General features: G+C 47.6%; 1 protein-coding gene across 10 annotated transcripts in view; it reads right to left on the bottom strand.

The window, feature by feature from the left end:
* WDFY3 (WD repeat and FYVE domain containing 3) overlaps positions 1–23,136 on the bottom strand; it is a 1,391,721-nt gene that overhangs the window by 212,505 nt on the left and 1,156,080 nt on the right. For all 10 annotated transcript variants that reach the window (XM_085636566.1, XM_085636564.1, XM_085636563.1 and 7 more), the window contains one exon: positions 11,177–11,294. In XM_085636566.1, the coding sequence (XP_085492692.1) occupies positions 11,177–11,294 (118 nt within the window). The remainder of the gene's footprint in view (positions 1–11,176; positions 11,295–23,136) is intronic.

The raw sequence follows: 23,136 nt of genomic DNA, 5'->3' as shown, positions 1-23,136 counted from the left end.
GAGAGATCCGCCCCTTTTTGGAATTAGGAAATAGAGGGAGTAAACCCCGGTGCCTTGGTGAGGCAAGGGGACTGGTTTTATTGCATGTTTTTGTATTAGAGAGAGAACCTCTTGTTTGAGAAGTGTTAGATGTTCCAAGGACATTGGACATTGTCTGGAAGGAATGTTTGGGGGGTTAGAGGTGAGTTCCAGGCAGTAACCATACTGGATAATTTGTCTTACCCACCTGTCTGTTGTGATTGAATTCCAGACAGGTAGGAACTGTGAGAGACGTCCCCCGACAGGAGTGGGATGATCGGGGGGAAGTGCAGGGAAGTCACTGTTTGGTGGTAGGGGAGGTGGGTCTATTGTTGCCGCGACCTCTTCCTTTACTATTGTTGCCTCTGTAGCCTCCGCAAAAGTATCCTTTGGAGGAAGTTTGAGAGGGGCTCTTGTAGGAGGAAGAGGGATGTTTTGAGCCAATGGTTTTAGAGCCAGCTCTGTAGAAGGAGCGGCGAAAAGAGCCTCTAGGGGAAGGGAATTGTAAGGCCCCCATGGACTTAGCAGTTTCTGTACCTTTTTTCATCTTTTCTAAAGAGGTGTCAACTGAAGGCCCGAAAAGATGCTCTTCATCAAAGGGTTGATTTAGGATAGCAGATTTCACCTCCAGTTTGAATCCGGAGACCTGGAGCCAAGCGTGCCTGTGCAACAAAACACTAGGTTAATGGCAGATGCAGTATCAGCAGCGTCGAGCGCCCATTTAATTGAGGTGTTTGTTATTAATTTCCCCTCTTGGATAAGGTCGTTGGCCTTTTGTTTGTACTGGTCAGGAGGGTGTTGCATGAGCTTTTCAAGCTCGTCATAGTGGGCCCTGTCATATCTGGCCAATAAAGCTTGGGCATTGGCTATCCGCCAATGAATTGCAGCCTGTGATGCAATTTGTTTACCAGATTTGACCTTTAATGTAAGTTGGGCCATTGGGAGCTGCCTTTTATTTTTGTATCTATCCTGGTGTTAAGAATCCTGGCTCTGACAGGGTCTTTCAAAACTTCTGGGGCATATTTGAGCATGCCTTTTAACATTGGCAGGATGTGTGTGGACTTTTGCGAGGGTGCAAAGGTTTCCTGTAAAAGGTCTTCCTCTAAGGGTTCAAAATGTAATTGTACCCCGTGGTATTGGGCAGCCCTATTTATTAATTGGGCGAACCCAATATTGTCATCTGGCTGTGATGGCCTAGATGGATAGAGGTCCGGGTCATTGTGTTGGTCGGGATCTGTGTTGTAGTCATCCCAAGGGTCTACGTTATGTGGGATAGTATGTGCATCATCATCCCCATGTGGATCTATATTCCCTCCCCTGTCAGTATGATCATCCTCAGTATCCGATGTTTGAGGTGAAAAAGTATGTTATGGGGGTGAGGTGGAGAAAACAGAAGATTTGGATCAACTGGAGGAGGAGGAGGTGTTAGTACTCATCACGTTTCGCTTCAAGGGTATTTCAGACTCCTCTGAAGTGTCCAGTTTCCTCTTTTTTGGAGGCTTGGCGACGACTTTGCCAGTCTCTGGGTCTTTTGTTTTGGATCCAAAAAAATCAGGTACCTGTTCTGTGGGTAAAGTGTCTTTTTTCGGTGCCAAAGATTTTGACTCAGAATGTTCTTTGAACCGAGTTTGAGGCTTTCTGTGGGGTTTTGGTCTCCTTAAATATTGTTAAAGGAGTTTGAGAGTCTGAGACTTTTTTCGGCTCCGAAGCCGCTTTCAGCTCCGAAGAATTTTTCGGTTCCAAATGTTTGTCCTTGGTATGTTTCGACGCCAAGGGCTTCGGCGTCGAGGCTATCTTCGGTGACAACGAAGAAGGGCGTGGCACATCTTTGGTCGTGTGCTTCGGTGCCAAAGGTGACTTTTCGGCACCGGAATGAGGTTGGCACGAGCCCGAGCCGGAAGGCTTGTCTTTATGTGTCATAGCCGGGCCCGAGGGCGGGGCGTCTGAAACATGTTGCCGATGTCGACCCGAGCCCAAGGGTGTTACCGGAGCCTTAGGTTTATTTTTTGGGAGAGGGATTTCGGTACTCACAGACCATTGAGCTGGGGTGAGTGTCTCCTCTTCGATGTCGGATTCATCGGCCTCGGAGTCGGAGATGTCTTCTTCATCACCTTGTTGCTCCGGCTGGACATTGGGATCTGCTCCGAAGATGTCCAGAATCGAGCTGCTATCGCGAGACATTTCGTGACGTCAAGCTCGACGATCACAGACGGTTTTCTTAGACCTGAAAGATGAACAGGCCTTGCAGTTCTTTTCTTCGTGCTCCGGGGGGAGGCAGGGGTTACAAACCTCATGCAAGTCAGTGTGTGGGAACTTAGCAACACACCGGGGCATTTTTTGAAAGGAGTCCTTTCCATTGACTGCAGGCGCAGTCGGCGCGGATAGGCCCAACGGCCTGCATCAAAGATCGAGGAGTGTGTTTTTAAAGATGCACGTCGAAAGGGAAACAACATTGAAACAATACCTTCGAGTGTAGAGGGATTGCGCGTCGAAGGGGGGTTCAAAACCGACACCAACCCGGAGCGCAGCAAATCACATCTGAACCCAATGGCGGAAGAAAACAATCTGCAGATGGAGACGATGCCCATGCGTACTATCGTCCTAAGGCGGAGTCACCTATCCCGTGACTACAAAAGACTTCTTCCAAGACAAAAACAAACTGCAAACATCCGAGCCCAACATCAGATGGCGATCTATGCGCAAGTATACGATCTACAGCTTGTATGCCTCGAACAAACTATTTTTAAAAAAATGGAGTCACTGTCCAAAGGCACTTGGTTTCGACAAGGAGAAAATGTGCTATACACATTTTGCGTAGGGGGGAATAGCGACACTCGAAAATAGGGGAGATCTCCAAATTTCCCCATGTATAGACATGGAGATCTGCAACAGGCATAGCTTTCTAGATGTTCTTCAGGTAAGTTGTGTGAATAGAAAAAAGTTATAAATCTGGGTGCAGATTTATGACCTTTTTTGTAAATCAGATCCTAAGAATATATTCACGTAATGCAGGACTATTAGACGAATGAACAATACAAAAACCAGACACCACAGTACCTTCTGAAGCAGATTAGATATGGTGCTTACCTGGTATGGTGGTACAATTCAATTAACAAAGGTGACTATGGGCAATGTTACTGTGCAGGGGAAGGTTTGCGGGCCCTGTTTGTCCTCAGAAACCTTTGGTTCTCGGTCTGTACTATCTCTTTTTTTAACGTCCTTGCAATGGGACAGAGGCAGCAGACAGAATGGTACCAATCCTTACCTTTGAATTTCCCAGTAGTCAGACTGGATCTGGAAACATTTGCGTGAGTAGTACCCCTGCGTGCCGTTAGGTAGCTATGTTCGGTTTAGGAATAGCATTCCTTCTCTTCAATTCACTAACTCCCTCCCCCTCCCGTGGACGGACCATTTCCTGGTCTCGGTCCACCTACCAGGGATATTCAAGAAACCCCAAAAACCTACAATTCTCACCAAGGACAGATCTTGGGCCAGACTCTCGGTGGAAGACTGGGCTAAGGCTCTGGACGCCTCGACCCCCACTCTTACGGCTGATCCTGCCACCGCGGATACCCAGTTCAGAGACTGGATCTCCTCTTCCCTGGACAGTATTATTCCCATTAAAAATCGGGTGAATAAAAATAGGCTTAAGGGCCATGCCCCATGGTATAACACCGATTTAAGAGCTCTCCGCAAAGAGTGTAAAAAGGCCGAGAGACTGTGGAGAAAAGACTGGCTCCATAGTAACAAAGACATGTACCACAGCTCGGTAAGACGCTACAAATCAGCCCTTAAGCTAGCCAAAGCTGCATTTTATGACATCAGAATAAAAAACGCCACCAACTCGTCAAAAGAATCTTACCTGATAGTCAAAGAATTACTAAATATCCCAATAACACCCGCCTCTCACTCCCCTCCTCCAGATAGAAGTACGGATCTGGCCAACTACTTCGACTCCAAAATCTCGAGGATATTGGACTCCCTTCCACCAATCAGCACATCTATCAACACGGATATAGAGGCCTGTAACAACTGCCCACGGTTGTCCACTTTCAGAGCACTTTCCCTTACCGAGGTATCGTCCACGCTGGATAAAATGAAAAGCGGATCTCCCCTTGACCCAGCCCCGGTTAGATTCCTGAAAACCGTGTCGACCAACATAGCCCCTACCATCAGGGATCTTATCAACATCTCTTTCTCCCAAGGAACGGTGCCCTCTAACTGGAAGAATGCGGTTGTCAGGGCCTTGTTGAAAAAGTCCCATCTTAACCCGGACGACATGGCCAACTACAGACCCATTTCGCTGCTCCCATGTGTCAGCAAAATTGCGGAGAAGCTAGTGAATGCGCAACTGTCCCAATTTCTTGAGACAAACTCTCTTCTGCGTCAATCCCAAACAGGATTCCGGCCCGGCCATGGCACGGACACTGCCCTCCTCTCCGTCATCGAGGAGGCAAGGTGTATCCTGGATTCAGGAGGATCAGTGGCAGTGATCCTCCTGGACCTCAGTGCCGCCTTTGATACGGTGGATCACCGTGTCCTTCTACATCGCCTGGCCAGGGCAGGAATTGTGGGAACTGCACTAGCATGGATTGAATCCTTCCTATCCGACCGCTCCTTCCAGGTGTGGGACGGTAACTCACGTTCAGACTTACTATCACTTAAGAACGGAGTTCCCCAGGGATCATCGCTCAGTCCCACCCTGTTTAATGTATACATGGCCCCGCTAGAAGATGTCGTGACCCCGTACGGGATAAAAATAATAAATTATGCTGACGATACTCAACTCGTCGTTTCCTTGTCCCACCTGGATAACCACCAAGACAGCCTGCTGAACTGTCTCCAGGACATTCACATCTGGATGTGTGAATCCTCCCTGAGGCTGAATGGTGAAAAAACTGAAATTATGCTCCTAGGCAATAAATGGACGTCCATCCCTCCATCAGTATGGCCGGACGCCTTCGGTGAAATTCCAACACCAAAAAAAGAGATCAAAACACTAGGAGTATGGTTGGAACCTGACCTCACCATGAGGACCCAGGCTGTCAAAACAGCTGGCACCTGTTTTGGTCTCTTGCGATCGGTTCGCAAGATCCTCCCTCTTCTCCCCCTCTCATCCAGGAAACTTCTGGTCCAGGGGCTCATATTAGCCAGGCTCGACTACAGCAACGCCATCTATCTTGGGGCACCGGAATTCACTCTGGCCAAACTCCAACGCACCCAAAATGCGGCGGCCAGGCTCATTATGAACCTTCCACCCAGAGCTTCAGCCAAACCGGCTATTAAGGCCCTACATTGGCTCCCCGTTCGCCAGAGAGTAGAGTTCAAAGCCTTGTGCACCATCCATAAGCTCATCAACGGGGTTGGTCCGGCTGCTCTGAAAGATATGGTCATCCCCTACAAAGCCCCCAGATCCCTTCGCTCCGACGCCGAACACCTGGCCACTGTTCCAAAATTCAAGAAGGCCCGCACAGGTGGTCGCCGCTTCTCGGTCAAAGCGTCCACAGGATGGAATTCTCTTCCACGCAGTCTACGTTTGGAATCCTGTCACGCTCTATTCCGAAAAAAACTTAAAACCTTCCTGTTTCCCAAATAGTCCATCCCCTCCTCCCCCTCTCCTGGTCCACACGATTTATAGCGCGGGGATGCCTTCGGGTCACCAGGCGCTTTAGAAATCAATAAATAAATAAATAAATAAATGGCGTCGATGTCATTGGCGTCCAGATGTGATGTTGCAGTCCCCTATATAGACTCCACCCAAGCGCATGGACATCAGTTCTTTTATAAGCCAGTTGGCACTGATCCGAGAAGAGCTACCCTCTGTCTCTTTTTGACAGACTTTTTGACGTTTTGTCAATGATTTTTTCTTGTTTCGAGGGAAAGTCCTCTAGAAAGGTAGTGTTTAAGCCATGTGGCACCTGTCACCGCTCTGGTTACCGACTCGCACCTTGTCTGCTTATGGTGTCTCGAGCGCAACTAGAAGTCAGACTCAGACTGACAGGTCATGGCGCCAAGGCTTTCATGGAGCGGTCCCCAAAGCTGTTTGTGGCCTGGCAGTTGACTTCATTTAGCGCGACTCCTAGGAGGTCTCGTCCAGATCAAGGAAAAGAAAGACGTGGGGCCACTCCAGGAGCCCCAAGTCCTCTTCGTCGCACTCGAAGTTCTTCAGGACACTTGGGAAGAGGCACAAAAAGAATAAGTCTATACAGACTTGGACTTCACTTCGTCCATCAAGGATTCACGAGACGAGTGAGGAACATTGAAGTTCGAGGCACGGTTCTGCGGAGCTGTTGCCAGGTCTGACTCCACACCTCCTACTTCCCACCGTTACCAGAAGCCAGAGCAACCCCCATTCAAATAAAAGAGTTTTAAGAGGCCATGCGCCGAGTATTTGAGCAGGCTGCCCATTTCCACTGCACCTTCGGGCCTTGAAGGGTCAGAGGAGGCCCCATTAGGTTCTGCGCTGACGTCTCTGGCCTCGTCTCTGATAAGGTCTCATGGATCCGATCCTGGATCCGGATCAACGCCAATCATGCCAAAGCAACCTTCTCCTGTGCTGGTCCAGACATAGATGTCCCGGCGCTGCCGGTGCCCATTAGCAGTGCCAGCCTCATTCTTATTCCCGACAACTTTGAGTTGGAACGGTGTTGATCAATGGTAATTTCGGCGCTGACGGAGCACAGAGGCTCTGCGTCGATGCCTGAGCCTTTTGAGGAGCATACAGGCATTAGAGAAGACCCTTTAAAACACCAACTATACACCGCTTGTGAGAATTTGGACTGGTTTGAGAAACTAGCAGAGGCCAGCAGACTCGACACCTCTCCAGATACTAGTATGCTTTATACGCCTCCCGTTGCTACTGAGGACGGAGTGTCTAATGCAATGGTGGTGAAAAGGGCAGCACACGTCCTTGACATCGAACTTCTCTCTGCGGCGGTCATGACTAACCTCTTGACCAAAGTGCTTCAGTCTAGGGCTTCCTCATCGGAATCCCTATTGTACGTTAACAAAGCACTGACTGATGTCCTTCTAGGAACTTGGTCCAATCCTAGCATAGGGGCTCTTGTGAACAGGACAATTGCCAGCCGCTATCGCCCTGCCAGGGTGATTCTAGTTTCGTCAGCCAACACCTTACCCCTGAGAGCTTGGTAGTCCAGGCCTAGACTTCCCATGGTGCATTCCCTGACGCTCCCCCAGACAGGGATTCAAGAGGCTGGACACACTTGGGAAGAAGATATTTTCTTCCGCCAGCCTGACACTGCTGTCGGTGAACACCGCATACCTTTTGGGCCATTACTCACATACCTTATTGGAAATGGTTGTGCAAGTGTTACTGCAGGTCCCCGAGGAGGCACTGGCCACCCTCTCCCAAGCAGTGAAAGACAGGAGAGATGCACCAAAGTCAGTGACAGGTAGTGAGTGCGAATATCTGAGATTACGGCCCAGATTTCTTATTCTTTGACACAAGGGAACGCACCACCAAAGTTGCTGCACTGGCTAGCATCAAAGGAAGAGAGAAATAATGCACCATATCTACTAAGATATGGTTTATTTTCTCTCAACCTGTTCACTGGGGTCCCTTTCAGTAAAAAAAAAACTATGCTTTAAGCCTTTTTTATGTGGGCTGTACAATGCAGCATAAATGCAGAGTTGGAATAAATAAGGACAAATTATAACATTTCTCCTTGTTACATCTGCCTCAAGAAGGCATAAGATTTTGGTGCAAATTCCTGTCTACCAATTTTTGTAGATAGTTATGTGTGCCAAAATGCATGGGTTGTAGCATGAGGATGCCCATAAGCCACCCTTGGAACATCCTTTTGACGCACAATAATGTACGGCAGTGCTTAGAACAATTTTGTGTTGCTTTGGGATAAGATTCAACACCAATAGGTATTTGCTTTGGATACTAAATCCCACCCTAACACTTTGTGCTGGTAAATTCAAGTGAGTGAAAATGAATAAGAATAAGTATATGGTGGTGTAAGACATTAGGAGTGTGATGTAAGGGTCCTGTGACACACCTTCCAGGAAAAATGTAGGGTCACAGGCCATATGACGTCACTTCCTATGATGTCTTTAAGGTCAAAGGGTGTGTGATGTCACTTCTGCTACCCCTGGCATTTTGGTGAATCGACGCCCATGCTACTACCCAAATGTGGAAAATCGATGGGTTTATATTGTCCTGGAAAGTGACTAAAAGGCTGAGGGGTCGATTCACAAAACTAATCTGAGACAAAATCCTAAACTTACTACGTTTGGTATTCACAGAAGGCATTTAGTAGTAGTAAAGTTAGTATTTTGTCTTAAGTTAGTATTTTGTCTTAAGTTAGATAAGATAGTGTTTTGTCTCAAGTTAGTGGTTTGTCTCAAGTCAGTGGTTTGTCTCAAGTCAGTGGTTTGTCTCAAGTCAGTGGTTTGTCTCAAGTCAGTGGTTTGTCTCAAGTAAGTGGTTTGTCTCAAGTCAGTGTTTTGTCTTAAGTTAGTGTTTTGTCTTAAGTTAGTGTTTTGTCTTAAGTTAGTATTTTTTCTTAAGTTTTGGTCTTAAGACAAAATCCTAACTTAAGACAAAATCCTAACTTAAGAAAACATCCTAACTTAAAACAAAATACTAACTTTACTACTACTAAATGCCTTCTGTGAATACCAAAAGTAGTAAGTTTAGGATTTTGTCTCAGATTAGTTCTGTGAATCGGCCCCAATGTTACAGTGCTCAACTAATTGGGGCTTTTGGGCCACTGTAGTCAGAAACAGGCAGAACCAGACAGAAAGACTGGTCTCCAAAATCAAATTTCATACCGGTAAACTACAGGTGAAGGGACGGGGTTAAACCTCATAGCAGATCCTTTAAGAGTACCAAGCTTATTTAGTGAACATCAGGTTGTGGTTGAAATTTTTCGATGGTGTGGACACTAACTGGACCTATTGTTTCCCAATATGAACTGTAGAACTGGGACTAAGGCTAAGGTCAAACTATAAGGGCGAAAGAATTAGCACACTTTTTTATAAATCAAGATGAATTGACTCAACCAATAGAGGACTAGTCTAAGACATATGGTGTAGGGGAATATCCACTGTCATGCTAGAAAACAAGCAATACGGCTCCCAGAAACTCACATCAGCCCTATCAGATGGGCTGCAGTTTCCCTATGCTCTTACACAGTATAACTCCTTGAGACAGCCTCCAAGCTGTTTTCAGTAAGCTTGGCTTTGCTCCTTCTCCCCCTGCTCAGCGATTAGCTACGCCGTATGCATCAGAAAGTATAACGTCCTCTTCTACCGTGACAGATCAGGGCAACAGGATTGCCCTTTCTCTAGACACTAGGCCTGTTCCCAGTCTATGGGAGAAACAGCAACATCCACAGTTCTATGCTGGTCAGACGTTACTCTGTGCTGGTGCCAAAAAACATCTCTAGATGTCTAGCCAAATACAACCTATATGTTAAACAGAGGTACTGGTGGGAATCCAAGGCCAATTAAGTCAGGGTAGCAGATTAGAATATCTAACAAAGTTGATAGTATCATTACAGGCTTTTCTTCTGGGCTTTCACAAAAAAAGGAAAGGCAGAGCCTCTGACTGATCAAGGAAAGGTGGATTAAGTGGGCGGCAAGTAAACCACACTGAGAGGAGTCCCTGGAATTTCCATATAGTCTTTGGTAGGGTGTAAAGAGGGGAGGTCATAGATGGTCACACACTGAAGACCGACGTCACACAAGTCATTCATCCTGAGCTGGTCTCAAAGATTGACAGATAGATATGAAGTGCTTACTGCCAGACTGTCGAGCAGGTTTAAGTCAGTCTAATGGGCTGAATATTCCTTGCTTGTAGAATGATGAATGAAATGGGCATGTTCACAGATCGTTTTAGGCATGTATAGATTTATCAATAGAAAGACTTGAGTCTCTGTTTTTTTGTGTGCGGTGCTTGGCAAGAGGTGTTTTGAGAACTGCTGTAATTAAGAGTCTATGCAGAGCAACAACTTTGCACTGGCAATATAGAACAGGTTCAGCACAGTTGTGTTTTTTTTTTTTTCTTTTTTTTCTTTTGATATAAAAAAATAGTCTAGTCTGACTAATTTCTTGTGAGGTGCGGAGTAATACGAGTATCCAGGAAGAGAGGGGTATTTTTTTGCTCCAGATATCCACTAGGCCATGATCCTTAACTAAGTTGTATAAAGCTTTAAAAACTCGTGGTTTGCGTCCCTGATAATGAACTAAGCCTCTCATTAGTTCCGTGGTACTTAAGTTTATATTCAAATCTCCGCATAGGATTAGCGGTGCTCCCCAATTAGCTAACTCTATATTTAAAAACTCAAGGACTTCAGCCTCATCCATATTAGAGCCATATATGGAGCATATAGTAAAAATCTTACCCCGCACTATGAACTCTGCAATCACCCATCTACCCCATTTGTCAGCTAATTTACGCCCAACTGTACAATATCCTGGTCTCGATAAAATCATAACCCCTCTAGTATTATTAGCTTGTTGGGAGGCTACATTCAGCGTATAACCAAGATCAGCTATCAAAAGCCTATTATCCCAGGAAAGATGTGTTTCCTGCAGGCAAAGAATATCAGGTTGAATAAATCGAACTTCTGCAGCTATTTGGAGTCTTTTATTGCTGGAGTTAAGCCCAGATACATTAAACGAGCAGATTTTTATACTACGAGACATTAAGGATTCTTCTTAATATCCACAATACAGTATCATTCCGCTCAAACTGGGGATTAAACAAACATAAGCTCTTAATACATGTAAATCTTTCCAGACTATCCGCTACTAAGCTATCATTTGAAACCGCCAAGGTGGGGGTGGTTGGGGAATAAGGGGAAAAAAGTCCTTGGCGGTAGCACAGTTGTGTTTTAAGCACAAATAGGGGACTAAACAAAACAATCCCTTGTTAAATAGGAAAACCAAACCCCTGCATGCATTACATTGCCTTTGTTAACATTTTTAAATAGTTTTCTATTACAAGCAGTATGACATTTCTGTTAAAGAAACATATCCTTCATTTGAATATGACCTATTATAGAGAAATACTAAATCTTAAAAACACCACATTAACAATAACTTAAAGAAATATATTTAATATCTGCAGATTTAGTGAGTGTAAATGGCATTGCCTTACCAAGCCCATGTCGTTATCACAACTTACCATTGGGGTCTTCCCAGTCTCTGAAACGCTTTCTGAACTGAGCAAGTCTGTCTTCAGTTTGAGCTCCCATAGGTTTGGCAAGATTTCTGAATGTTTTAGGACTGTTAAGATCCAGTTCCTGAAAATAAAAAAAAGAGTTAACCAAACAATGACAATGATCATGAAATTAATTTGTATTGAACAGATCAACATAAAACTTAGCCAAATACTTCTACTACAAAGAAGCCCTTGGCATATAAATAGTTAACACTTACCAATCCTCACCATGTTTCTTCATTAACAATTACTGATATGAATACTGTAAAGCTGATTTAGTTTTAATTCAAGACTGCATTTATTGGCCAACATTTTACTAATTAGTAGGGGTACTCTTAACTATCTGGCTGGACAACTGCACATTGACTTGTTACAACGACCATACACAATATCATGCACTACACCAACCCATCCACATAGACATAATCAAACTGCAAGAATGAATGCTGCAAGCAAATCATTTGTCTATACTTGAACAGGTATTTATAGTCCATGAAATTGAATTTAAGGAGTAGCAACAGAAATCACCATTATGACTGCAGATTAATAACATCTAGATGGGCAAGTGCTTTTCTTTAGAGATAACCTGAATTCTGGTTTAAGTGTCAAGAGCATCATCATGTATCACTGAAAATGGAAAATGGGGGCATCACAAACCAAACCAAACGCTATTCATAACAACTTAAATATTTAAACTAGAGGGACTCATTGGACCAACAGTCTAAGGATGTAGAAGAAGAAGACCTTAAGTTCATGGAGCAGGTCCAAGATATTACCCACAGTAAAGGAAACCTGATACACATTATGTGGATATATGGACTAAGTACACAGGACAAAAGAGCATTTGTCAGGTTATGTGTGGTCATTTTATCATTCAAGTCTTTCTTTCCTACTGCCAACCTTTTCCCCTTCCATGACGCTCAAAATCACAGTGAAGCAAAGACTTTCATAAAATGGTAACTACCAAGCGAAAATTCATTTAGTCAGGCATTTCTGTTCATTGAGAGCCAACTAAAAACCTGGGGAAATGTTATTAATTTATTTACACTTTTTTTTTTTCCACAGTGCAAACATTTGCCACTGGGGTATCAACGTGCTTTACAAAGAATAGAGAGGTATACACCAAACATAGTACAGTATTGAAACACATAAAAATAGTAAATTAGTATATGAAACACTAAAGGAGATAACAGATCAGAAAAGCCCCCTGTGCAGGCAAGAGTTCTGTACAATGCTGTGAACGCACCCAGTGGCAGAATAGCAACTTAAAGTAGACTGAAATAATCTGAATGGCTTTTGATCCTCACAGCTCTTTGGCAACCTTCAAACGTCTGCTTGTAGTTAGTTTGTAGGTGGAGGTTTTGCTTGAAGGGTTGAGATTTCAGTTCTTAAAAAATGATGGGATTATCTGCATTGCTGGGAAGCTAGAGTTACAAATCTTCGGGGCATTTTCTGAGAAAGATTGCTTCAAAATTCTTCATTTTATGCAGAGAGCAGTCCCGATGTGGAGCATGTCTTTGTTTCCGAGTGATCAAGCATTTCTAGAGATATTTAATTTCAAAGTAAGGTTACTTACCTGCCTCCCCACGTACAGCTTTAAGAAGAATACAGGGAGATTTTGGAAAGCAACAGGCTTCAATGGGAAGTCATTTTATGGTTTTCAGACAACATCACACCAATCCTGATCTTCTGGAGTCAGATATATAAGTCTAGTCGCTGCACTGAGAGGAACTTTTAAAAGTGTCAGGCTCCTTCTGAGCATTTATCACAAAACAACCCATGGGTCCAGAACAGGAGTCTGAGGGAAATATGTCAACCTAGCTGAGTGGGGATCCCTTTTTAAGGACGGTTCCCCTCACACACCAAAGGTATCATGCTTCATCATAGGGGTGCCTCCTCGCGTCAAGAACCTAGTCTTGACGCCAGCTACAAACCCATTGCTGCGAGGGAGGAGCTCAGGGATGTTTTCAATGAGCCAGGTGGCTTTTCCTAAAACCCTATGTGAGCGTGGTGTGTAGTGAGAGAAGTGTAGTGCTTGTGTAAATATGGATTAAAACTGGATACCGGGTTAGCTAGCAACAAATGTATTCAGCTTCCCTGTGTCAGGATTAAAAACAGCAAATCTGGTAATGGGACTGTCAGAATTAAAGACAGTTACATTAAAGTGTGATCAACATGTTTTGGCCTTGGGACCTATCAAAGTGGCATGGCCTTCATCAGGATCAACAAAACAGCTACTGCAAACAGTGAGTGAATGAACAAATACATGTGCGAAAAATAGAAACGATGGTGTGTAATACTGAATCACAGGTCTTGTTGTTCAGTATGTTCACCGGTAAGACCTACAAAAGTCTGAACTCCCCTGATTTTTTGTGTATCAGGAAAAGACGGGAAAAGACTGGAGTAAAAGACGTTTCCTCTCTGCACTACTGGAACTCTCTCTATTGCCCCTTTCAGTAGCATAATATTAGCTTCCTGTTTTAGTGGGTGAAGACAAGGGAGATGCAATACCCTGGAGGGCGCTGAATAAATTCTAGTGTGGCCATGAGCTATCAAGTCCAAGACCAATATGTCCATTGTAATGACGCACTACTGATGGATATGACTGGAAATGTGTGGGGGTGGTGGGGAGGTGTAGTAGCTGGTACCCTTATATGGTCACTACTTACAACCCGAATCACGGCTTGTGATGGTGGCTTTCTACGTGAACCTTGACTGGAGAAACCAGCTGTTGTTGGCTACCGATAGGTTTGTTGTTGGAAGCCCTGACAATAGTGTGTTTGAAAGGACTGATGGTGTTGGGAGCGCAGGAAAGCACCTCTATAACCAGAGAATCTGTGTGCTCCCCGAAAGGGCACTTTACTTTGCTTTGGCCGTGTCTGTATCGGTCTTGATGGCTAGTAGAGCTTTCTCTATATGTTTTCCAAACAAACTGTCGCCATCGTACACCATGCACTGTATCTTTGATTGTACTTCTGGACGAAATGATGTTGCTCTAAGCCATCCCTGGCGCCTTAAAACAGCTGCACCAGCTAGTTGTCTAAAGCCTGTCACAGTCCATTATTTCAGCTGCTGTGCTTACCCCCCCCCTTCCCCCCCCCCCCCCCCCAGCTAGGACTTTTGGAAATTCCGGTTTCTTTTCATCAGGTATGAGCTCCAACATAGCCCCGATGCCGGACCACATCTGCCGATCATAGCGGCCAAGGGTAGCCAGTGCATTAGCAGCTCTCACAGTAATTGCGGAAATATGAGAATCTCTTCCCAATGGTGTCCAAGCGGCATCCTTCCTTGTCTAGTGGGGGTGTGTTGGGAGTTGAAGGATTGTTTGATCTCCTCTATGCCGCTTGGGAAATCACCAAATCTGGATTGGGATGACCCATAAGGCATGCCGGGGAAACCATCAGGTGCTTTGTTTTTTTTGTCTATTCTTGGCAATAGAGGCACCACAGTGGCTGGTGATTTCATGACTTTAAGGCCCTCCTGCCAAATGTGATTGATAATGGTATAGACCTTACTGATTTTCTCGATTGCTCTTTAAAGTCATAAAGGAAGCAATCTGATTGCTCGGCTATTGTGGACAGATGAAATCTGGAGGTAGCCCTGTCTATCAGATTATGAAACCCTCCAATGTCTCCTGGAGTAGAGCCAATACGACGATAAGGAAGAGGGGACGGCATGGGTACGATGTAATTATCCCAGTCATCAGTGGGCGGTGGAGGATCATAAATTTCTACCTCTTCAGCCTCATCTTCAGAAAAAGATGGATCATCTCTAGGAGAAACAGGGATGATGGGTCATAGCGTCATCCTAGGTGTCGGAGGAGGAGGCAGTATTTGTGTAAGGGGCACTATCGGTGGCGGTGGTGGCGGCGCAGTAGTCTGTTCCTCTTGGGGTGGGAACCTTTTCCTGTAGGCTGAGAGCATGGCCTGCAGATCTTGGAATAACGAAGGCAGTATCTGAGCAGGTTCTTGTCTTGAAGGGAGGGGGGGGGGGAAGGGGGAGTCACCATATCTACCTGAAATGTTGGTATTGTTTAGGAGGAACTGGATAGTAGTGTTGGTAGTACTGTTCCTCGTCATAATAGTCCTCATCCTCCACTTGGCGTCGGATTCAGAAGGACTATGAGCAGTCCCAAAGGGACCGTCAACAGCAGGTGGCTCGGGGGTAAAGGTGACATCTTGTCTGGCGATTGAAATTCAGGCCGCAGGGATGTCTTGGACACTCTGGATAGCTGGTGTTGACAGTATCGTCTGCGATGATGGCATCATTGACCTCGTAGACGGGAGCCGTCGTCGTAAACTCATTGATGATGGTGATACAGACTTCGTTGTCGCTGCAGACCTCGACGGTGACACTGCCGTCACGAAGGTCTTCGTTGACGGTAATGAAAGCGTCAACAATATCGGGGCGTTGATGTCCACCGTCGATGGAGTAGGCTCTGTCGACGGTCTCGACGACAAGAGACTAGCCACCGTTGAGGTTGCAGGCATTGACTGTGATACTGACGCCGGGAGGGATCCATGACTGGATTTATCCTGGAAGGCACTGAAGAGGTGGCAGACTCTGATTTCATCTTAGAAATCCCAGAATGAGATGGCAAGACTAACTCTGAGAAGACTTTGGAATCTTACTCCTTTTTATGAGCTTCCTTGGTCTGATGGGAGGTTTTACGGTGTTTCTTGACCACCTAAGACTTACCCTTGGGAGACCTGGGCCATTTATGGGATTTTGAGGAAGTGTCACTCTCCTCATCAGAAGATGTTCTCTGTGTCTTCTTCAGCCAGAGCAAAAGTCTGCCTTCTCTATCTCTCAGAGTTTTGGATGAGAAAGTGCAACAGATTTTGCACTGTTTTGCCTCATGATGAGGATAGAGGCAATAGATTCAATCCTTGTGGGGATCATCAATGTGAACCCGCTTCTTCCCATAGGACTAAGAAGGGCGAAATGGTCCTTACCTGCAATTGTCAAAACTGACACTCTAGTGCTGGACAGTTTCAAGTTCAGGTGTCTACAGCATTTCATCAAAGGAGAAAACAGCAGCATGGACAGTATGCCAAACCTCTGTATGACAATGGATTATGGTCCAAAAGGATCAGCTAAGTTTTTTTGACTTCCTTTCATCCAAGAAACCGCTGGTGAGGTTAATAAGTGAAAGAGATTTGGCACATGTATTGCTCGTATTTACTCCACTATATTCACTAGCATATGTGCTACATGTGTTTAGGCAAACAAGACATTGCTGCTAGGTGAGGAAGAAACTGTGATTAAAGTACGAGTTACTTACCTTCGGTAACGATGCATCTGGTAGAGACGATTCTAGCCGCAGATTCCTTCACGTAAAATTATCCCCAGGCGTGAGACTGGATACGGAAACGTTTTGCCCAGCATCCCTGCGTGCTGGGGGGACGGCATCACACGGCTCCGCCCAGGCATTGTCCGCGCACGTGACGTCAGCGAGGTCACATAAGTCCCACCCCGGAGCGCCTACGTCAGTTTTTTCCTTTTCCGCGTGCCACGCGGATACGGTTTAAGAAGGAATCACGGGGGTGTGGCTAACCGCCGAGAAAGATAGCCGCACAATTAGCGCAGCTCCGGCACAACACATTCGGCAAGATTCATATCCGTATGAATATCCGGAATGTAACGAGCCGCTACTGAGGCTACTAGTGCCAGTAAACACCCGGAATGTCCCAGAAACAAACGCAGTGTTAATCGGGCACTGGCATCCGAAGATACGCCCTTGGCCTGGTTAACCGCTGTGTAACAATGGCGCCGCGGTCGGAGTGAGGAGAAAGACCCCGATACCGGGAAAAAGGGAAAGAGGTCAGCACGGAGCAGCCTTTTCCTACTGTGGGTGAATATAGTAACGGCTGAGGAGGAGTGCCGGACCCGGGGGCTACAGGACACAAGAAAGTTGGAGGGTGCCAGTGGCAAAGACTGGCGAAGAAGAGCCGGCAAGTGGCAGCGATCCGACTGGGTGGCGGATTGCGGAATCACTCTGGCGGGGGTGTCAGCAGGGAAATCTGCACAACCGAGACTGATAGGGAGTGGAGAGAGTGGCCTCTACGTGCCGCCGACCCCTGGCTCAGGCTGGGTTACCCAGAGGCAAGTGTATGAAGTGAGGGTGCTGACGGCCGATCAGGGAAACATCATGCGTGGCTGGGGTGGGGAAGGAAGGGGGGGGGGGGCGATGGACAGGCACCCTCGGTCAGGAGGCAAAGCAGTGCCCCACTGATTAGCCAAGTAAGAAGGGACACCCGGTGGAAGGCATACAATGCATCAGCGTATATAGCGGGCTTGGCTGCGTGGGACCGGCAATCGCGCAACACTCGTACACTGTCTGATAGCTGCAAGATCAAGTGGCAGTTAAGTATTGGCGATCTGGGGGCATAATTGGTGAGCGCTCACTGGGACGCGGCGTGTTCTCTGAGGTAGCCTTGCGGAGTCAGAGAGGGCCTTGGACCCCCCCCGGACTGGAGGAAGATGCACAAGCGATTGAGCGGGGTGCGGCGTGCGAAACCCGACAGGCCGGACAGGGCGTTCGTCCTGTGGTAGGCGGAGGTGAGTAGCCTGTGGGACCAAGGTGCACAAACCTATGCTGGTAACGCAATGGCGAGCAGAAAAGGAGGCCGCACATTTACGCTGATAACACTCAATAAATACACACTACAGAAAGGAATGGACGCAAAGGATAAGGGCCCAGAGGGCAAGCAAGATACAGTACGGCAGGCCGATGGCCGATCTAACCTGACCCTAAATGACCTCATGTTAGCTATCACTACAGTCTGGACGTTCTTAGAGGCCAAGATGGACAGCGTATCGTCCGAGGTATCCCTGATCAGGGCAGACATCAACAATATGAACATGAGAATTAAGGAAGTAGAGGCCACTTCGCTTGAATTGACCAATGATTCCACCATGCTTAAAAAACAAGTTAAAGAACTCTAGGCCAGTGCTAGTAGAATGGAAGAGCAACTGGACGATTATGAGGGGAGAGCCCGGCGTAACAATGTGAGAATTCTTGGAGTACTTGAACGAGCGGAGGGACAGGTTGCGGATGTGTTTATTGAAGACCTCATAACAAAGTATGTGCAGCCCAAAGGCCTGTCCCAATTCTTGTCTGTCGAGCGCGTGCATACAGTCCCGGGTGGTCGGTCGAAGCCTGAAGTGCCACCTAGACCCATTGTAGCGTGAATATTCAATTTACAGGATAAATATGTTATTTTACAAATGGCACGTTGAGCACCCCCAATCCACCTGGAAAACAGTACAATAACATTTTTCCTGGACTTTACATTGAAAGTGCAAAACAAACGTCGTAGTTTCCTTGTAGTAAAACTAGCACTGCGCAACAAAGAACTCAAGTATGCAATGATGTTTCCCGCCAACCTAAGGTTTCAATCAGATAGAAAGGTAAGGTTCTTCAGTTGTCCGGAAGAAACATGGGACTGGTTGGATGGTTGGCGCACGGCTGGGAACCGGGCTTACCGAAAGCTGCGTGGTCAAACAAGCAAACCCAAGCCAGGGACCAGAACTGTGAGTAAACCTGATAGTGGTATGGACCGGAACGCTCAAGGAGGCGATAACTGTGAGTAACGAACCGCAGCCATCAGAAGAACGGTAAGGGATCGGGGGTTTCCTCCACTTGTGGATGCGACCCAGAAAGCGGTTGGCATTTGTAAATCAACCAGGGGTGTGTAAGACATTAATGAACAGTTTAGCGAAGCCGAGGACTCCTAGGCACATATCCTGATGAGACATATATGTAAGGGTATTAGGCTCGAGCACGACGGGAGTCTGGGTGTGAGGGCAGTTGGAGCAGGCGCCCCATGTTAGTTTAAATGAGACGCACAAGTTACTTACCTTCAGTAACTATATATCTGTAAGAAACATTAGTTAGTTATAGATTCCTTACCTCAGAATCACCCCCAGGCGTCCAACTGGATCCGGAAAGTTTTTTCGTCAGCAGTACCTCTGCGCGTCGGAAGGTGGTGTCGGTTGGCTCTGCGTCCGTCGTCAACCTTATGGTCGCCGGGATGACGTCGCGGCAGCTACTTAGACGCCGTCCTCGCGCTCTGTCAGTTCTGTACACGACTTTCCGTATGAAACGCAGAGCCATGCAAGACACTGACCATTGGTGCACAAACCTAGGGCCCAAAAAGATTATCCTTAACCCTAGAAATCAGTTTGCAGAACGGGGAGGTTGGGTGGGGCGGTAAGGAATCTATAACTAACTAATGTTTCTTACAGATATATCATTACATCTGAAAGAAACACGTTAGTTATAGATTCCTTACCTTAGAAAAGATAACCCAGCAATACCAACCCCGGTCGTGGGTCTGCGAATCAAGATCATACCAGAAAGTCCTGGAGAACAGAACGGCCAAAGAAGCCGTCTCTCCGGACTTGGCTGTCCAGACAGTAGTGTTTCATAAACGTGTGCAGTGATGCCCACGTGGCTGCCTGACAGATGTCATTTAGAGGCACTCCCCTTCCTAAGGCAGTAGTGGCTGCCGTCGCCCTAGTGGAGTGGGCGCATAGCCAGACTGGAGGCTCCTTTTTAGCCAGAGTAACATTCCTTAATACACAGCACGACCCGTCAAGAAATGGTGCGTTTGTGTTCGGACCGACCCTTCTTTGCAACTACGTAGCCAACAAAAAGTTGATCATCCACCCGGAAAAGCTTTGTAAGATCCAGATAGAAGGAGAGAGCATGTTTCAGGTCCAGACGGTGGAGCCTCTCTTCTTCCTTTGAAGGCTGCAGAGGCGGAAAGAAGGTGGGCAAAGTGATGGTCTGCCCGATGTGAAAGGAAGTGACCACCTTAGGAAGAAAGGACGGACGGGTCCGGAGAACCACCTTGTCCGGATGAACATACAAGAAAGGAGGTTTTGAGGAAAGAGCCTGGAGCTCACTCACCCTTCTAGCAGAAGTGACGGCTACCAGGAAAGCAGTCTTAAGGGTTAAGAGCTGTAAAGGACAGTTATGAAGCGGCTCAAAGGGAGCGCACATTAAGTAAGTAAGCACAAGATTCAAAGTCCCACTGAGGCATAATGAAAGGAATTGGAGGAAAGAGATGTGTTAAGCCTTTCAAGAAACGGGTAACTACTTGGGACTTGAAAAGAGAAGGCTGATCTGGCAGCCGAAGGAAAGCAGAGATGGCTGAAAGGTAGCCCTTGATAGTTCCCAGAGCAGAGCCCTGCTGGGCTAAAGAGAGAAGGAACAAGAGTACTTCAGAGAGAGGGGCAGAAAGGGGATACACAGCCTTTGCTGTGCACCATGCCACAAATTTGTTCCAACGGCAGGCGTATACCGTCTTTGTGGAGGGACGTCTGGCTGCCAAGATTACTTCACAGACTTCGGGAGGCAGGTCGAAAGACGTCAACTGCCGCCGCTCAATCTCCACGCAAGGAGGTGGAGACTGGACAGGTTCGGGTGGAGGACCGCCAACTGCTGGTGCGACAGAAGATCCTTTCGAAGAGGCAGTCTGATCGTAGGATCGATGGCCATGTTGAGCAGCTCGGGATACCAGACTCTTCGTGCACAATCCAGAGCCACAAGAATGACTTGGGCCCGGTCGCCCCTGATCTTCTTCAGCACTCTGGGTAGAAGTGGTATAGGCGGAAAGGCGTACAACAGACCGCAACTCCATTCGCGACGAAAAGCGTTGCAGAGCGAGTGCCACCATGGAAATTCCAACGTGCAGAATTGCTGACATTGCGGGTTCTCTTCAGGTGGCGAATAGATTTAACCAAGGCTCTCCCCACTGTTGAAAGAGACCTTTACACCACCTCCGAGTGAAGACGCCATTTGTGATCCATAATGCACCGACAGCTGAGTTCGTCCACCCTGGCGTTCAGAGTAATACCACATGGCGGTGGTGTTGTCCGTGAACACCTGCACCACTCTTCCCCGTACAAAGGGAAGGAATACCTTCAGCGCAAGACGAATCGCCCGGAGTTCCAGATGGTTGATGAGAAGCTCTGACTCCGCCGGACACCAGAGGCCTCTGATGTCTGCCTCTCCCATGTGGCCACCCCATCCCAGAAGGGAGGCATCCATCACCACTGTGTGTTCTGGTTGGGGAAGAGAGAGGCACCTGCCACTGACCCAATCCTGGTTCGTGAGCCACCACTGCAGTTGTTGAGCAATGCCCTCCAAGATCTGGACATAATCGGACAGACTGCCCTGATGCTGCGCCCACTGCAGAGCCTGCATATGCCACCTGGCATGATTCATCAGCAGGATGCAGGAGGCCATGAGGCCCAGCAGCCTCAGGGTCATTCTGACCGAAATCTGGGACAAGGGCTGAAGGATAGGAATCATAGCCCGAATATCCCGGACTCACTGTTTAGGAGGATAGACCCAAAATTGCGTTGTGTCCACAACCGCTTCGATGAAGAGGAGCTTCTGAGAGGGAATCAGGTGCAATTTCAGCATTTGATGGAGAACCCCAGCTGATGCAGGAGGTCGGCCGTAGTCTGCAGGTGGGAAATGACTGCCTGGGGCGAGCCCGCCTTCAACAGCCAGTCGTCGAGATAGGGGAAGACTGAAACCCCTGATCTGCGCAGATGAGCTGCGACCACCGCCATCACTTTTGTGAACACCCGAGGGGCACTGGTAAGGCCAAAGGGGAGCACGGTAAACTGAAAGTGCTCATGGCCTACCGTGAACCGCAGGTAACGCCGGTGGTCCGGCAGGACAGAGATGTGAAAATAAGCTTCCTGCAAGTCCAACCCTACCATCCAGTCTTGCAGGTCGAGGGCAGACAAGACCTGAGCAAGCGTCAACATCTTGAACTTCTCCTTTCGGAGGAAGCGACTGACGTCCCCGAGGTCCAAGATGGGACGCAGGCCCTTGTCCTTCTTGGAAACCAGAATGTAGTGGGAGTAACAACCACAACCTACTTCTGAGATAGGATCGTGCTGGATGGCTCCCTTGGCCAAGAGAGCCGTAACTTCCTGCTTGAGAAGGGCCAGATGATCCTCCGACATGCGGTGGTAACGAGGTGGCATGGCTGGAGGGGTAGTCTCGAAGAGGAGGGAGTAGCCCCTTCGGACTATCTGCAAAACCCACCTGTCCGAAGTGATGGTGTGCCAGAGAGGGAGGTGATGACAAATCCTGCCGCCCACTGGCATTTGATGGGCCTGAAAGGTCAGACTAGGAGGGTTTGGAGGCTGCTGCAGAGAGGGGGTTGGTGGACTGGCCCACCCATTGGCCCCCTGAACCACGATGCTAGTTTCCACGTCCCCGGCCGCGCGAAGGTTGGGTAACTTGCTGCCGCTTGTGGCCTTGGGTGGGACGTTGCAGGGCCCCCCTTACGTAGCCATGAAAGGGGCGAAAAGCTGACTGCCCCGGACGGGTGGAGAGGCCCAAGGACTTGGCCATAGCCCGTGAGTCCTTGAAGCGCGCTAGGGGGTTGTCTGCTTTGTCATTAAAAAGTAACGCCCATCAAAGGGCATGTCCATCAAGGTGTTCTGAACATCCCCCAAAAAACCAGTGGACCTCATCCAGGCATAGCGACAGAGCGCTACCGATGTTGAAATGGTCCTGCCCAGAGAGTCGGCGGTGTCCAGCCCACAACAGATCGTAAACTTTGCTGCATCTCTCCCAGTGGCAACAGCCTGAGAGAGCACTGCCCGGGCTTCCTTCGGACACTGAGGCAGCACTTGCGCCACCATATCCCACACAGAGTGCGAATAATGACCCAAGAGACATGCGGTGTTTACGGACCGCAGTCCTAAGCTGGTGGAAGAGAACATTTTCGTCCCAAGATGGTCCAGGTTCTTGGATTCCCTTTTTCTAGTGGAGCGGTAGGGAAGGCGCTTTTGGAGGTTGAGGCTTGGACCACCAAGCTCCCCGGGAGTGGGGTGTTGGGAGAGGAAAGTGGGGTCGTCCGCAGCCAGGGAGTGGCGTCGGGCAATCA

The sequence above is a fragment of the Triturus cristatus genome, chromosome 2_1 (assembly GCF_964204655.1).
Source record: "Triturus cristatus chromosome 2_1, aTriCri1.1, whole genome shotgun sequence".
Classification (NCBI taxonomy): domain Eukaryota; kingdom Metazoa; phylum Chordata; class Amphibia; order Caudata; family Salamandridae; genus Triturus; species Triturus cristatus.
The sequence above is the reverse complement of the archived record's forward strand: the minus strand, read 5'-3'. Positions and strand labels throughout refer to the sequence as shown.